The sequence below is a fragment of the Humulus lupulus genome, chromosome 3 (assembly GCF_963169125.1).
Source record: "Humulus lupulus chromosome 3, drHumLupu1.1, whole genome shotgun sequence".
Classification (NCBI taxonomy): Eukaryota; Viridiplantae; Streptophyta; class Magnoliopsida; order Rosales; family Cannabaceae; genus Humulus; species Humulus lupulus.
Window position 1 is genome coordinate 50,219,059 of NC_084795.1, and position 17,835 is coordinate 50,236,893.

General features: G+C 33.2%; 1 protein-coding gene across 1 annotated transcript; it reads right to left on the reverse strand.

Moving 5' to 3' along the window:
* Window positions 1-12,370: 12,370 nt before the first annotated feature.
* On the reverse strand, window positions 12,371-17,242 carry LOC133824118 (uncharacterized). The gene is made up of 4 exons (XM_062256985.1): window positions 16,918-17,242; window positions 13,770-13,847; window positions 13,412-13,615; window positions 12,371-13,311 (listed from the first exon to the last, which is right to left on the reverse strand). The coding sequence occupies exons 1-4, from the start codon at window positions 17,240-17,242 to the stop codon at window positions 12,371-12,373; spliced, it is 1,548 nt and encodes a 515-aa protein (XP_062112969.1).
* Window positions 17,243-17,835: the final 593 nt, after the last annotated feature.

The following is a 17,835-nucleotide window of genomic DNA, read 5'->3' on the forward strand; positions in this document are numbered from 1 at the left end:
AAGTGGACCTACCACGGTGAAATTGATATGCCTCTAGTAGTGGGCAACAAGGCTCGAGTGGTTGATGAGATGATTAACATCATCAATGATTTATTGGTGAACAAGACACTAACGAAGAAGGTGTAAATGAAGGAATTTCAGATGGTGGTGGCAATAGTGCGGAGAATTAATTTGATAACCTGTTTCAAGAGGTTGAAGTTGAGTTATACCCGGGTTGTACTTGGTTGTTTTCCTTGCACTTCTTGGCAAAGATGATGCACATGAAGGTTATGAATAAATGGGAAAATAGCTCATTTGATGAAATTTTGAAGTTTGTGAAATTTTCATTCTCGAGGGAGAATAAGATTCCAGCTTCATTCTATGAGTCTAAGAAAAAAATGAGGAAGTTAAGGTTAGGTTATCAATCAATTCATGCTTGCAAGTACGACTGTTGTTTATTCTAGAAGGAGAATTCCCAAAAACAAAGTTGTCCTGTATATGGTGAGAGTCGATGGATTGATAAAGACACAAAGGCGAAAACAGTAGCCCACAAAGTGTTGCAGTATTTCCCTTTGACTCCTATGCTGAAGTGTCTTTATGTTTCAAGGCATGCAACAAATGATATGACCTGACATAGTACGAGACAATCGAAAGAAGATGGTGTGATACACCATCCTGTTGAAGGGGGTGCTTGGAAACAATTTGATTCCAAATGATATGACCTGACATAGTACGGGACAATCGAAAGAAGATGGTGTGATACACCATCTTGTTGAAGGGGGTGCTTGGAAACAATTTGATTCCAAATATCCAGATTTTCCCAAAGAACCCAGAAACGTTTGATTGGGGTTTAGCTGATGATGGTTTCAATCCATTTGGTAACATGAGTCTATCTTACAGCATGTGACTAGTAATATTCTGCACGTACAATATGCCTCATTGGTTGGGCAAGAAAGAGTCATCATTCATGCTGACCTTATTGATTCCCAGTCCGAAATCACCTGGGAAAAATATGGATGTCTTTTTGAGGCCTGTGGTAGACGAATTGAAGGAGTTCAAACTAAAGTCGCTGCAACGAACAGTTTATTCAGAATGCGTGCATCACTATTATGGACTATCAATGATTTTCCGGCCCGTAGTAGTTTGTCTGGTTGGAGTGGCCAATGATATATGGCATGTCCTTCATGCAACGAAGACACTCCTTCATGTCGAGTAATTGGAAAGACGGCTTATGTTGGTCATAGAAGATTTTTATCTTATACGCATAAGTGGATGAATTTTATGGGAATTATGAAAAAGGATGTGCTCCAAGAAAATTCAGTAATCAAGACATACTCGAACAATTAGCGCATGTTCCAGATCATTTGTCGAGTAAACATATCAGTTTTGAAGGTGCGAAAAGAAAGCGAGATCCAAAAGAGCTTAATTAGAGTAAAAAGAGTATTTTCTTTGAACTTGATTACTGGTCCGAACTTGAACAGAAACATAATTTAGATGTGATGCATGTAGAGAAACATGTTTGTGACAGTTTACTCAGTACTTTTCTTATGAATAGCAAATCTAAAGACACCACCAACGCATGAGTAGACTTGAAGAATTAGGGTATCCGAGAAGAGTTGCACCTCAAGGAAGACGGTACGAAGTTGATCAAACCACATCTTATGTATTCTTTCACACCAGATGATAGGCAGTTTTTTTGTCAGTTCATAAAAGGAGTTAGACATCCTGATGGCTTCAGTTGAAATTTCTCTAAGAAAGTAACTGACAATGATGACAACATTGTTGGGTTGAAATCCCATGATTGTCACATTCTTATGTAACGTCTGTTGCAGGTAGGAGTTCGAGGCTACTTGGATAAGTCTATTTTGAAGACAATCATTGAGTTTTGCAATTTCTTTAAGCAAATTTGTGCTCGTACATTGGTTGTTAAGGACATAGAGAATGCAGAAGATCAAGTGATACAAATTTTGTGCAAGTTAGAGTTAATTTTTCCTCCAGCCTTTTTTGACATAATGATTCATTTAATTCTTCATTTACCACAAGAAGCTATCCTTGGAGGACCAATTTACATGAGGTGGATATACCGTTTGAGCGATATATGAAGAAGTTGAAAAATTATGTTAGGAATAAGGCACTCCCTGAAGGTTTTATAGCAGAGGGTTATGTTGTTGATGAAGCTTTGACTTTTTGTTCGCAATATCTTCAGGGCATAGAGACTAAATTTAATCGTCCAGGAAGAAATACGGATATTGTTATTCCTAAAAGACAGTTGTCAGTTTTTGAATCACAATGTCTTCCAAGTAGCAAAAAGAAAATCATATCTCTTGACTATCTTCATCGAAAAGAAGTGGAGTGGTTTGTACTCAACAATTGCCCTGAAATCCAACCATATATGAAGTAAGTAGCTCAACACATATATGAATTCATTAAATTTAATTCATAGCCAACTATTACCTTACCTTAATCCTTGTGCCATACAGTGAATGCCTTCAAGAAAATTCAAACATAAATCTTCAAAAATATTTCCCTAGCTGGTTTAAATTGAAGGTAAATTATCGAAACTGTAGAATTCTTACAAAATTCAAATCGATTAATACTTATCTCATTGTGTTTTCTTTTTTTGTGTCATACTTTATAGATGGGTCATCTGCGACAAGTACAATCAACTAAGTGTACTAATGAATTATTTGCTTTAGCAAATGGGTCCGATCATAATGCATACTCCTACACTGCTTGCATTGTTAACAGTGTGAAGTTTTTGGTACATAGTCGTGACGAAAGACGTACCACTCAAAATAGTGGAGTTTCGGTGCCAGGAACCGATGATTTCACTTTCTATGGCCAACTTGAGGAGATTGTAGAGTTATGCTAATCCTATGGTTACTCGGTAGTATTGTTTCGATGCAAATGGTTCAACACCGATGCAAGCAAGGGTCAAAATGGGACTGAGAATAACATAACTAATATCATGATTAATTCTGAATGGTACAAGAACGAGCAGTTTATTCTCACCACTCAAGCAAAACAAGTTTTCTACTTGGAAGATCCATCAAGAAAAAAGAATTGGTAGTAGAAGAAGTCAATCATCGAAAGATCTTGGATCATCCAATTATCGATGATGATAATGAGGTTGATGTCGTGCATAATAGTACTTCATCAAATTTTGTACTCACTCTGGAATTAGGAGAGTTGGAGGTCATACCTTTGGATCGGCTTGGTCACACCAGCATAATTGGGGAAACGTCTCAATCTGTTCCGGATGTGGATGATGATTTCATCAATGACGGTGATGATGACGAAATTAGTGAAGATGATTTAGAAATTACAGATGATGATGTAGGAATCGACATTGATGAGGAATAATATTTTCTTATACATATTCTTATTGTATGTTTAATGTGTATGTTTTAATTTCAAGACTTTTCAATTAATATATGACTTTTTTCAACAATGTTTGTTTTAAATAGTTATTCCTGGATTACCAAAATTTTAATGACAAATTCTCTACATTTTAAGTTATGTAATTAACCTCCAACTATAACTAATTTTAAATTAATAACTATATAAACTATAAATATATGTCTGATGTTGTTGCTCGTTTTCATGGCAGTGATGGAGCGGGTGATCCTCCTCTAGATCCTATGCGAGTGCCTACTTCCTGTGAGATAGGTTATATACTATAATTAATCTATGTTTTATCAATAAATGACAAATTGTTATTATTTTATTCAATTTTATTTTATTTTTTAATTAAAATATGCAGCGACTGCCGCGAAAAGAAGAGGCCAATCTCAATCCAAAAAATTTACAGCAGCTCGTTAATGACAATAAAAATCTGTTGGCTCTACAATTTGATCTGAAGGAGGGAACCTACAAAGCTGTTGGTGTTGGGACATTGTTCATGAGACTTATTGGTAACCCTATTGGTCACCACGTCCTATTATATTATGACTCGTGGCAGAGTGTTCCGGATGAGCACAAGATAGGATTGATGCAAAAGATTAAGGTAAATTTATCAACTTATTCACATGTAATGTTTTTTTTATAATTTCAAAATTCTAACCAATTTTAAGCTTTTTTTTAAGGAATTTTTCATTCTTCCCCGAGCTCTCCCTGAGTGGCGATTGATAGAGACTAGGATTGAGCGAGAGTTTCAAGATCGCTACAAGGATAGAAAAGGTCATAAGAAAAAACATTTCAATGAACATGGAAGGTATGATGATATCAAGACAGCCAGAAAGAATCCACCGAAGGACATGGACAACGAGAGTTGGTAGAAGTTGGTTGATCTTTTCATCACTCCACAATTCATGGCACGCTTAAAGGAAAATGCTGTCAATAAAGCAAAACAAAAGTATCCAAGTCTCCATGGATCGACCTCTTATGCTTCTGCTCGATTTAAGAAGGTAAATAAAAAAATATAGATAATTTGAAATATTTTCAGTTATCTTAATAATAATTTCAATATTTAAATGATATTTTGTTACATTTTGTTTTCTAAAGATGAATCTTCAAACTAAGGAACTGCCCAACATTATTGATACGTTCCATGACATGTACAATCATTCGACACATGGATGGGTGAACATGAATGCTAAGGATGCATATGTAAGTAACTTTCTAAGTTTTGTATATATGTTTATTATTTAATTATATTATGTATTAATTGTCTTGTTTCTAAACTGCAGGATGCCTTGTAGCAAGAAATCCAGACACAATCCTAATCCCAATCTGAATCTTCAGCAGGAAGTGCCTCTGTCGATGAGACACAAGTCATCTTAAAGGTACTTGGTCTACGTCGTGGCCACAACCAAGGTATTGGACGCAAGTTGAAGGGCACTAGTACATTTGCCTCAGGCGCCACCAGATCCTCTTCACAATAAGAGGTATCGCCATTTCCGTCCACCATAGTCAGCCCTTCAATGGTACCAGCTGAGGTTTTCCAGTCCATGGTTCAACACTTCAGTCAAGCCATTATGACCCAGAACAACAACTTCCAGCAAATGCAACAATTTATGCAAGCTACAAATCTGAACATTCAAGCTCCACAATTTGAGCCTATCAACTTGGACATGAATATGATATAGTCCATGATGGTGAACTTTCCAGGCTCGGACCAATTTCCACCATAGCAGCCACAACCACCACAACAACCCGATGATGATGATGACTTTGGGATTAATTTAGATGATATTTAGTTTGGTTATATTATTCTTTTGAACTTATTAATATTTTGTGTTTTTTTTCGAGACTACTACTTATGTTTTGTTTTTTACATTTTGGAAACTATACCAATTTTAAATTGGTTTTATTATTTAATTATATAAAATAGTTTTATTTATTTAATATTTATTAAATAAATTTCAATTAATATAATTAATTAATTTTTAAAAAAAATTATATACCTACATCGACGACCTGTTGTCGTAGTAAGGTGCTTGCTGAACACGAAAATCTGAGATTTCGTGACCCTAAGACGATGACATGTCGTCGTTGAAGAAATATAAACCCATACACTCTACAGCGATGACTGTCATCGCCGTTGATGTTGGCGGTCCACGGACCTACATCGACGACATGTGGTCGCTGTAGGAGTTTTTGAAATTCAAATTTTCAAATTTTGCAACCACCTACAACGACGACATATATATCCTAGTTCAACCAAAAAAAGGGATTTCCTACTGCGACCGATATATCATCGCTGTAGTGAAACCCTATTGTGACGACCGTGTTTTGTCATCGCTGTAGATCGCTACACATACGGACCTATAGTGACGCCATTTTGGTGACGACTTCTGGATCTACAACGATGACGCCTATTTTCCTGTAGTGATATTAAATGAAAAATTAAACCAAAACATTGTTTATGATTTTTTAAAATATATATAATATTATAGTCTTTTTAAACATAAATAATAATTTTTTTAATAAAAATTAAGATTATGTATAATATATTATTATCATGATATTGTAAAATATTTAAATTTATATTAATATAAGTATTAAATATGTAATCTTGTATTAAATATTATTATTATTATAATATTTTATAATATTTGAATTCATATTAATATAATTAGTAAAAAATTAGAATTATATAATATTATAATATTTGAATTTATATTAATATAATGATGAAATATGTATTCTTGTATTATGTGTTATTATAATAATGATATTTTATAACATTTGAATTTAAATTTATATTAATATAATTATTATATATGTAGTCTTATATTTAATATTATTCCAATAATGATATTTTATAATATTTGAATTTATATTAATGTAATTAATAAATATCTATTTTTAGTTAGTTTTAAATGTATATTCTATTAAGTATTTAGAATATTTCGTTAAAGTTAACAAAACAAACTATTAAAACAAAAATTTTGTATTATTTACATACTTGATATATTTATATAAAATTTTGGAGAAGTTGTAAATATTTTTTTATAGAATATGATGACATTACTAATGAAGTGGTTTAAAGAATGACATTACAAGAGAAACTCTAAAGAATTATATTCATCCCATTTTTTTTAAGTAGTAATATTATTATATGAGAATCAATATATATCTCTTCTATATAATAAGTGTGTAGATAACGGAAATTCTTAGTTTTAACAGTTTTTTATTTTTTTACTGTTAATTTTAACAGAATATTCTTATATTTAACAGTAGTTTGCAAATACTAAAACTTAAATAAAATAAAATAAATAATTAAAAAAATTAAAATATGATATTTTTGAGATATTTTACAATGATAATTATTTATAAATAATAAATAATTAAACAAATTAAAATATGATATTTTTTTAGATATTTTATAATGTTAATTATTTTAAAATAATAAAAAATTAAACAAATTAAAATATGATATTTTTGAAATATTTTACAATGATAATTATTTAAAAATAATAAAATCATACGTTTTATAACTTAAATAAAATCTAATTAAACTTAAACTCGCTTATTAGAATAATATCATATTAAACATATAATATAATTTACTTTGAATTAACAACAAATTATTATTTTTTTTAAAAACTAGCAAGAAACTTAAATTTAAAATTCACGTATAATATTTAATATTACATTAAACATATAATATATAATCTATTGTTGTCACTCCCAAATTCAAAAACTAGAACAAATATAAATTCAAACAAAAATAAATAAATTATTGGGTTTATACATTTTTGGACTCTGTGTTTTTTCCTATTACCTGTTTGGACCCTGTGTTTTGACAAATTACTTTTTGGACCCTATGTTTTGTAAAATAGTTAAAATAAAACCCTAAATTCAATTTTGATGAAGAAAAAATTGAATATAACAACACAGTTTTTAAGCTGAATGATTTTATTTTTGTTCTGAATTGTTAGTTTGGTAAATTATTTGTGATTTTAGTTGAAAAAACATTGACCAAAATCGGGTTTAGGGTTCTATTTTAACCATTTTACAAAACATAGGGTCCAAAAAGTAATTTGTCAAAACACTGGACAGGTAATGAGAAAAAATAAAGAGTCCAAAAAAGTATAAACCCTAAATTATTTAATTAAAATAAGATATTTATTTGAAATTTATATGACATTAATATAAATTTAATAAAAATAATTAATAAATTCTATAAATAAAACTAAGCAAATGTGCATTGTACGTTGCTTGTATCTAGTATATATATATAATTCCTATGCAATTAAGTACATAAATATACATATTTTTTAAATATTCCAAAAGAAAAGTATATATTTTGAAGAAGCCGTTCTTAGAGCACTCCCATCCGGTGCTTTACTTCAACCTTTAAAATATCTCCAAAAAACACACATTTTTCTATTTTACCTCTAAGTTTTACATTTTACCATACATCAGATTCTCTATTTTTTTCTCTATATCATTTAAATATTATATTTTCAAACATTTTTTATTCATTTCAAATATTTTTTATAACTATCAATAATATCCTAATATATTTTAATATTATAATATTGGGTTAAAGGATGAATAGTATACATTAAATATAACTTGGTACTGTAGCTTTATGTAAAAATATTTGTAAAATACATCATCCAATGTATACCCATTTTTGTTAGTTTTAGCTATTTTTTACATATTTTGGTAATATAACTCACCCAATGTGAGTGCTCTTATATCGTTGCAGGCCAATGATTTGGATGGTAGCTAGGAGAAAAAACTTATTCTTAAAGGGTTAAAATATGTTCTCTTCAAGTTTATTAATTTATTTATTTTTTATTCTAAACTCAACCAATCATCTCCTCCATGTAAGTTTGGACCATATAACATATAATAGTGTTCTCTGCATATATTATGCATTTCCTTTTATAAGTACAAAATCTATCACAAAGAACACCTATTTCTTGAAATTATCGAGAAAAATTCAAATTAATAAAGTCAAACCCTATCTCTTAAAAAGCATGCATACTTGTATGGATATTTTGTATTTATCATAAAGTTTAAGTAGGTTTGTCATTCTCTTTGACTCATATAGTTTACCCTCACCTGAAAAATTAAGCAGTCACGGTCTCTTCTTTGTGATATTTGATATTGGGTTGGGCAGACAACTATTTTTTTTCATTGTTAAATTTTCATAATGTAGAATTATTTGTAGATAGTTTATACCCACATCTTATTTGATTTAAATAATAAACTAATAGAATAAAGAGAGGATGATGAAATAAACATATTTTGTTTGTTGTCATTCTTATTGATAATGCATTGCCGACAGTTGGGCTCATTTGGTACAAAGTGCCTATTTGGTATTAGTAATGAGTTTTGTCTCTATCATATTTTGAAAACCAAACATAAGACTAGGACTAAATAGTCCAGTCCACCAAACATGCCTTAAGTAAACAACAAGATACTAAGTTGATTCGAGGACAACAATAAGGTATTAACATAGTATAATCCTTTAAAAAAATAGATTAGAGTTTTAAAGTTTATAATTTTAATTATGTTGTGAAATTTATTTGAAGTTTATTTTAATTTTATAATTAAATTATTATGAAATGGTAAATAATGAAAAACTAATATAATCAACTATCAAAATATAACGCGGTACAATTTGGAATCATAAATTTAAATAACATTGTTTTTTTTTTTCTGGAGAATTGCCCATGAAAGGGAGACCAAACAAGAAAAATAGCAAGCTGACAAAACGGCATCAGCTACCAAAGACAATGACAGAGAGGCACTGAAAAGACAAAAGGAAACAGGAATAACTAAACAACACAAAGCTTCCCAATGTGGGGGGGGGGGGGGGGGGGGAGCTATCTAAAACACTCTAAGCTAAACAAAACATAAACAAGGTTCAGACATTCCTGGTATTAATTCTAATATGCAAATCCCTGTTAGACTCCTGCAAGATATCCGTGTTGCAACTTGTTATCCAAAAAATAGGCATGGGTGACATGGCAAGAATTTAATACACGTGGCTGACATCTGGCAGAATTCGTGCTCGACTATCGACCAGGAAGACATCTATTGTCACAACGTTCGATCTCTATATACGACCAGCCTGGTCGTACACATGCTATACATGGAGAAGATCTTATGCAGTTATGATAGAATTCGAAATTATCTCCCATGATTTCCTGAGTATCCAATTATTTAGGAAATAATATCTGTAACAAATTAATGTAAATCTTCCTTGAGCCTATAAATAGAGAAAGATAGCTCAAGGGAAGGGGGACTTTTTTGGCTTTCGAACTATCTGAGATTAGAGTTATTCTATTTGATATACTGTCTTGTTCTTCAGAGGTTGGTGAAACTCATTGAATCCTAGTTCTTTGATCACTCCTTTGAATTATATATCAATAACAGTTCAAGTGGACGTAGGTTGTTACCAGATTCTGGGGCCGAACCACTATAAACTCTTGTGTTCTTTATTGTTTTTGTCATCACATTCATTTCAACGTATTTGTCCACATCAAGCAAATTTGACTCCGTGTCAGTTGGCCAAAATCATGGTCAACACAACTAAAAAAACACAAAAGAACTATCTAAAACACTCTAAGCTAAACAAAACATAAACAAGGTTCAGACATTCCTGGTATTAATTCTAATATGCAAATCCCTGTTAGACTCCTGCAAGATATCCGTGTTGCAACTCAAGATGTTTGTCTCTTGTTGGAAATTGTTGATAGCTGCGTACTTTGCAGCGTTATGGGCTTCAAAGTTGAGAATTCTTGGGATTTTAGTAAGCTTCCATTGGTCAAAATGGGCAGTCAATGATATGAATTCCTGACATAGGTCTTCTAGCCATTTGGATTGGAATCTACCTGCTAGATTAAAAGTATCAACTACCCAGATATTGTCACAATGGAATAAGACTTGCTTCTCCACCTTCTTTTGGGTCTCCTTTGCTGCTTGGATCACTGCAAGGGCTTGTGGAATCATAGGTTCTGCTGCGTCGATGCTCCAAGTTTTAGCCACTATCTCTTCGAGGCAATCTCTGCTGATTATTGCAATGAAGGCGCCATTGTCACTAAGGGCCATATCTGAGTAATAACTGATCCAATCTTTGGGAGTGAGTTCCCTCACAAAGCTATTAATACCTATCCCGAACTCTTCTTTCCACTCCTCTTTTCTGTTATTCACCATGTCGCATTGGGTGTCCAAAGGAGTAGGTGGATTTCCATGATAGATCTTGTTTTTCTCTTTCCAGATGTGGTTAATCAATATGGATGCTGAGCTGAAGAACTCCTCCTCTTGAAGTTTTATCGGCAGATTTTGGTTTAGGAAGAAGTAATGGAACCACTCCTCCCAATTTTGGAAATGAAATTCCTCTGTCTTAATACCTCCCATAGTGCCAAACCACAATCTCAACACAATTTGGTATTGCCAAAACATGTGGAAAGTTGATTCCCTCTTGATGTTACATAATACACAGTTTGGATCTTCACTAATTATAATCTGAAAAAGTTTGTCTTTCGTCGGTAAGGCATCGTTGCAGATTTGCCACCATAGGATCTTATGACGAGTATGGATTTTGACTTTCCAGATAATTTTCCATATGTCTGAATCTTGCTCCTCTTCGTTCATTGATCTGTTGTTGATTGCAGATCTAATGGTAAAGGTCCCCTGAGAGTCACTGTTCCAAATCCAACTATCATCCACATTGTATGATGGTAGTTTGATCCTGATAATTCTTTGGACATCTTAGGGTTGGAACCATGCCTCAAGCATTTGGATGTTCCATTTCTGATTGGATATAAAGGCACTCACCCAGCAAACTCCGAAAAAGGTATCTTTTAGAGGGGTTGGGTAGGGATTTGGTCCAGACACCCAGTTATCATACCAGATTGATGTAGCATTTCCATTTCCAATTTTCCCGAGGAGACCCTTGCTTAACAAGTTCCTTACTTTGAGCACTCCCTTCCAAATTATTGAGTCTGAGTTCTTTGGGGTTAGATCCATAAAATTGTTGCTCTGGATGTATTTTTTGTGCATAAGATTGTGCCACAGTCCCTGCTTTCCTGTAATTAATTCCCATCCTCTTTTTTCCATAAAGGCCTCATTAATGTATCTAGATGGTCAAAATCCTAGACCCCCTTTGAGTTTAGGTTTGCACATACGATCCCAAGCTATTGTGTGTAACTTCCTCTTGGACTCAGTGTGGCCCCACCAGAAATTATGGAGCAATCTGTCAATTTGATCTGAAGTAGAACTAGGAATAGGTGTCGAGGCTGCTGAATAAGAGACCAGTGAAGCTCCTACTACTTGTACGAGCGTTGTTCTTTCTTCTTTAGACAGGAGTTTTGATTTCCAAGTTGACACTCGTTGGAGAATGAAGGATATATCTCTACCTTTAGCTCTGGAATGAATGAAAGGCATGCTTAAATGTCTAGTTTCATTTTTAGCCCAGGGCATTCCCAAAAGGTTTGTTAACTGAATAGCTTTTGTTCCTGAAACATTGTATGAAAAATGAACCTTTCGAGTGGTGTCACTTGGTTTGAAAATTGATTCAATCTACATGTGTAGTGCTATTTATAGAAAAGCCTTAAATTGCACTGCTTACATTGTGAATACTTTGCTTTACTATCAAATCTAAGCAATTTGGATTTAGGTTCCAAAATTTAAAAGTTAAAGAATTAATTATTGTGGTGACTAATTTAGTAGCTTAATGGCACGTTTACATTTTGGTAATTATCAGAATCCAGTGACGATGCCAGGATTTATAGACAAGGGGGGCCAATTTTGTTATTGTATAATAAATATCATACAGAATAATTCATATCGTTATACAACTATAATTTATAATAATTCATTATAAATATCCAAATGTACTATGTATATAACCTTTAAAAACAAGTTATAGTCTTTCAAATAACAAGTATCTCAATAGAAAGAGCGACAATAATATTACAAAATATCAATTTTTATTTTTATAAGTAATTTGTGCTCGACGATTCTTTATAGATGCAAAATCGTCTATAATGGATTCAATACTAAAGTTTGTAGCAATTTCTTTCTCAATACAAAAAATTAAGCAATCATTCAAAAAACTATCTTCCATCTTGTTTTGAAGCTTTGTTTTGATAATTTTCATGCTAGAAAATGCTCGTTCTGTAGTTGTTGTTGATACAGGAAGAGTAAGAACAATCCTAAGTAATCTGTCAATAAGAGGATACATAATTTCTTTCCTTGTTTTCACCAAGCCTTGACACAATTCATGAATACAAGATAAACTCTGTAATTCAGGATGATTTGGAATGTCAAGCACAAAATGTTGAAGTTCAATTCTTAGACGTACTACTTCTAGCTCTGAGAAATCATCAGGATAGAACTTCTCTACAAGTTTGCAAATATCATCAATCTTGAACAATTTAAATCCATCTCTAGGATCAAAAGCAGTGCTAAGAATAAGCAACTCTACCGAATTTTCATTGAATCTAGAGTTTAATTCTTGCAACTGATAGTCAAGTGTGGTAATAAAGATATCAACTCGATAATAATGCATAACACTAATCTTATCTTGTTGATTTCGAGATCTTCCCCCCTTTGCAACATATTGAGCATCCAAATCTGGGATATCAATTTGATGTTGCTTACAAAATGATGTAATCTTCATGAGGAAAGAATCCCATCCTGAATCTCGAAAGCTCTTAAGTAGCCTTTTTGTACTTGCAACAATATGCATAACATTCAAAATATACTGTGATTGTTGTTGTAAGGCTACACAAAGAATACAAGTAATTTCCAAAATCTCTTTCATAAGATGTAATATGAAAACAAACTCAAACAAATAATAATTGATTGCAAGCAAAATCTGCATCTCCACGTTGAAAATATGAAACTTTTTCTTTTGCAATTCTACTCAAAACCACACAAGTTGCATTAAATATTTTGAGAAAGCTTGAAATAGAATCCAAATGAGAACCCCAACGAGTATCTCCAGCTCGCTTTCAGGTGCCAATTTGATTTAGCCCCGTCCCTGATTCAATTTCATCATTTGCAATCTTAGTAGCAAGTTCAACAGATTGAGCCTCCTTTAATTCATCATTACGCTTGCAAGATGCAGTAACAATATTGATAATGAAAACCAAGATAGAGAAAAATTGATGAACTTGACTTACTTCTCGAGAAGCTGCAACTAAAGCAAGTTGGAGGCGATGGACTAAACAATGGATGTAATATGCATATAGACATTCATTACAAAATTAAAGCATACAAGCCATTCCACTCTCCTATCATGTTACCAACTCCATCGTACCCTTGCCCGCGTATGTTAGAAATTGCTAAATTATGTTGAGAAAGAACAAAAAATATACCTCCTTTCAAAGCTAACGCCGTAGTATCACGTACATGGACATCACCAAAAAATCGTTCACGAATGAACCCTTCTTTATCTAAAAATATCAAAACAAGAGTCATTTGCTCTCTTTTGGACACATCACGTGCTTCATCTACTATGATGCAAAATTTCGAGTCTCCAATTCTAGACGAATCTCTTTCTTGACCTTGTTGGAAAATATATGAAGAATCTCCTTTTGAATATCAAGTGATGTATATGTGGCATTTAAAGGAGCATTTTCTTGAACAACACTTGCAACCTATACATTAATTTTAATTAAACAAATTATTTTATGAAAGAACATACAAATATCAGAAATAAAAAAGAATACATTTTTTAGAAAATGATATATGAAAGAATAAAAATCACCATTACCTTATCATTGTAAGATGCCAATAACTTCAGAAGTTCATGAAAATTTCCTCGATTAATATATTTTTTACTTTCGTCACATCCTCGAAAGGTACAAGCTTGAAAGGCAAGTCATTTGACTACATCAATTGTAACTTGAAGTGTAACGACCCAAATTTCCTAATAAGATTTAGGGCCTTGATTAGGAGGTCGGGAGGGTCATAATTGATTTATTGTGCCATTATATGATTATATGCATGATTATGTGGATCATATTATTATATGATGATAAATGCATGCATAGGGGTATATATTTTGTTATGAGGGCATTTTGGTAATTTGGCCCGATGAGGGCGTACTTGTATATTTGTATGCATATTGGTAAACTATTGTTGAGGCCACATTATAAGGTGGATTTGTTCGAGCTGTTCGGCGTGAGATGATCTTTGAGTACAAATTAGCGGTTTGGTCATAACGAGATTAAATGCGGGGCTCGGGGTGAGTCCTGGGGTAATTTGGTGATTAGAGCGTTGCCGGGAGTTAAGGAGTAACGGGATATGAATTATTGGTATTCGAAAATTTTGAGAATAATGGGAATTGGAGGGTGTTAATTATGGTTAAAGGGAGAGGTGCAAAAGGACAATTTTGCCCTTGGTGGTTGTTAAGGATTTTAATTAGACTTGAGGGAATTTAGGTCCTTTTACTTTAAGGATGTATATGAATCAAGGAAGGCTGTAGAAAATAGGAAGCAAAACACAGCACTTCACCTCTTCTCCCGTACAACATCTCCTTTCCATTTTTCTTTGGATTTTGAAGCTTCTTTTGAGGAACCAAGCTAGGGAATCAAGTTTTGAGGATCTAGGGTATTGTTCCAACATTGAAGAGGAGTTCACACTGAGCTTGAGGTAAGATTCTAACCATTAGAACTCTGGTTTTCTACTCTGTTTTCTTATTATGTTCAGTTGAGACTTTGGGTTTGAAAGTTGAGAATTCAATAGGGTTTTTGGCAAAGCTTGGGTAGGTTATGATGCCTAGGACTTGTGTATATGGTATTTGGGTCCAATTGGGACTTAAAATGATGTTTGGAAGCTTTTGGTTTAGGTTGAAAATGGTGTAGTCGAAGGGGGGAAATTTCTGGGCAAAATTGGCTATGTGTAGCGCTGTGGGCGCTACAGCGCTACTCAGGGATGGATTCTGCTGACTTGAGTGCTGGGGCGCTAGGAGGGTAGCGCTACAATGCTACCCTGCTCCTTCAGATTTTGGCTCGGGGTTTCAATTCCTAAGGCTTGGGATCGAATCTACTCATCGTATAGGTACAATTCGGGGTCCCGGGAGTGAGGTTTAGGTTAAGACCCTTTAATTGTTGTTTCATTAATTGGATTCCATATTTGGTTATGACTAGTTGACCGCTAAGGGATCAAAGGATCGATCGTTCTCAAGGGTTGTTCGTAACGTATTTCTCGCTCGAACAAGAGGTAAGAAAACTGCACCCGATTATGTGGTTAGGTTGGGACTAAGTGTTCCCTATATTTGTATGCATTGTTAGGTGATTGTGATGAACCATGTGAATATTATGGGACTAAGAGCTCTCTATATTTGTATATGATGTCATGAGATGGTATTATGCCATGGGGACATATGATAAACGGTCTAAGAGTACCGGAATCAATATTTGCGCACAGGGCGCGGCTCAGCCACTGGTAGCTGAGGATAGCTTATTAATCACTGGACTCAGTTAAGCTGGTCGGAGTCAGTGGGTATAACACTGGGGGCGGCCTAAGTGAGCCGAAGACAGTGGGTTAAATAGGGGGTGTGGCCTAAGGGCGCCGACCTTGAATATTGTGTAATGGTTGTGATAGATTGTTGAATATGAATGTGATTATTGTTGTTAATTTGATGAATATGAAATGTTGATTATCTGGATGACAAATTGTGATTTGTCGATTGTTATCACTGAATAGGCAAATGTTATGAATTGTTGAATGCTTAGTTACGTTTTATGGATTATCTGGTTATTTATATTGATCTTGCTATGATATCATGTTTTCTTGCTGGGCCTCGGCTCACGGGTGCTACGTGGTGCAGGTAAAGGCAAGGGTATGTTTGATCAACCATGAGTCGGAGAGCTCTGGGGGCGAGGTGTACATTGTCAGCTGCTCAACCGCCACGGTCGAGGGTTTGAACTGGGACGGAAACCTAAAATGTGTATTTTTCCATTAGAATGGCCTGGGTTATTTATAACTTCTGGAATTTTTGTAAATATGTCATCTAAACCCTGTTTTGAGATTCTATGTATTAAACTTTCATTTTTAGCGAAAATAACCTGTTTATGACCAAAATTTTTTACTCCTAATTCGTTGGTGACGTTAGATTCACATTTTGTTTAAATGACTTGATTAGCAAGTCTTGCACTATTATAAACACACAGTGTAACGGTCTTGGTTACCCAGGACGTTACATGAAGTCTTAATCTATTATTCTCAATTTGCTCAGAAGTTTGTTTTTCAATAAAACCTCTAATATATATTGAAGCATTCATCAAATCATTGTAGGCTTTTAGATTATTTTTATGAACTGAGTTAGGACTTTTACCCACATGTTGTAAGAGAGCACAATTATTTCCATCGTTGACTCTCTTCCAGTTCTTAAAGCCTCCAAGAACAAATTTGTTTGCTTCCATCCGTCCAATTGGCTTACTAAATAAATAGCAAGACAAACAAAATACTGCATCAACCGATGGAGAGTATTCTAGCCAAAGAGGAAACAATTCAAACCAAGAGCTACAAAAATGTCGAAGATGCTCCTTTGATCTAGATGGTGGATAACTTTCAAGTTTGATTTGATATGGTCCAACTTTAATATAAGCTCAACGAATTTCATTTTGTTGATTAATTGGGTATTCCCAAATTTGAGGACGTTTTCAGGATCACGCTCCAAAGAGGTAATATCAAATATTTCACTTTCAATTCTTTGAGCCTTCTTAGAATGCGTGGGAACTAAATTTTCAGAATTTGGAATATATGTTTGACCATTTTCTCCAAAATTTTTATCTTCAATGCTTTTTCTTTTGAAAAATGCATCAATTGTTAGCTTTCCCATGACTATGAAGAGTATTTGAACCTAAAATTGTATTGTGAAACTATATATAGGAGAAAAATAAATCAAAATTTATAACAACACAAATATATAATTTTAAATGTAATAGATTTGTCAATTGTAATTATATACAAATTACAATCCATAATCACATAGCAACACAATCAATCTTTTAATCAATTAAATTATAGCATCTTATACGACAGCCAATGATATCAGTTTTATCAACCTTTTGTATTGCTTTGTAACAAATAATATATATATTTTCTTATGAAATTTTAGCATGCATGTAGTTAATTATATTAATGAAATAAAATCCATGAGATATTAAAGTTATAACAAATAAATCCAACAAAAAAAATTATAACGAATTAAAAAAAATAAAAGATAATTATAACTAATTACTTGGTGGAGGACCTTGACTATGGGGGGTCTTGATTGGAAGGGTATTGGCTCGTTCTAGGTGAAAATTTTGGTGGAAGAGGAAGATTAAAGACCAGTATGAGCTTCTGCACTAATGCATATAACCGTTGCAGGTATCGGCTCCCCCTCCATACTATTTGTCTTTATTCATTTAGAGAAAAATACTAGGGTTT

Bases quoted from the DNA above. Each gene is read 5' to 3' on its own strand.
- LOC133824118 (XM_062256985.1), bottom strand. From the start codon at position 17,242: ATGGGAAAGCTAACAATTGATGCATTTTTCAAAAGAAAAAGCATTGAA. The intron at 13,616-13,769 runs GTATATTTTTTG...TCCATTGTTTAG, and splicing joins GGCGTTAGCTTTGAAAGGAG to TCCATCGCCTCCAACTTGCT. The intron at 13,312-13,411 runs GCACCTGAAAGC...GGTTTTGAGTAG, and splicing joins GACGGGGCTAAATCAAATTG to AATTGCAAAAGAAAAAGTTT.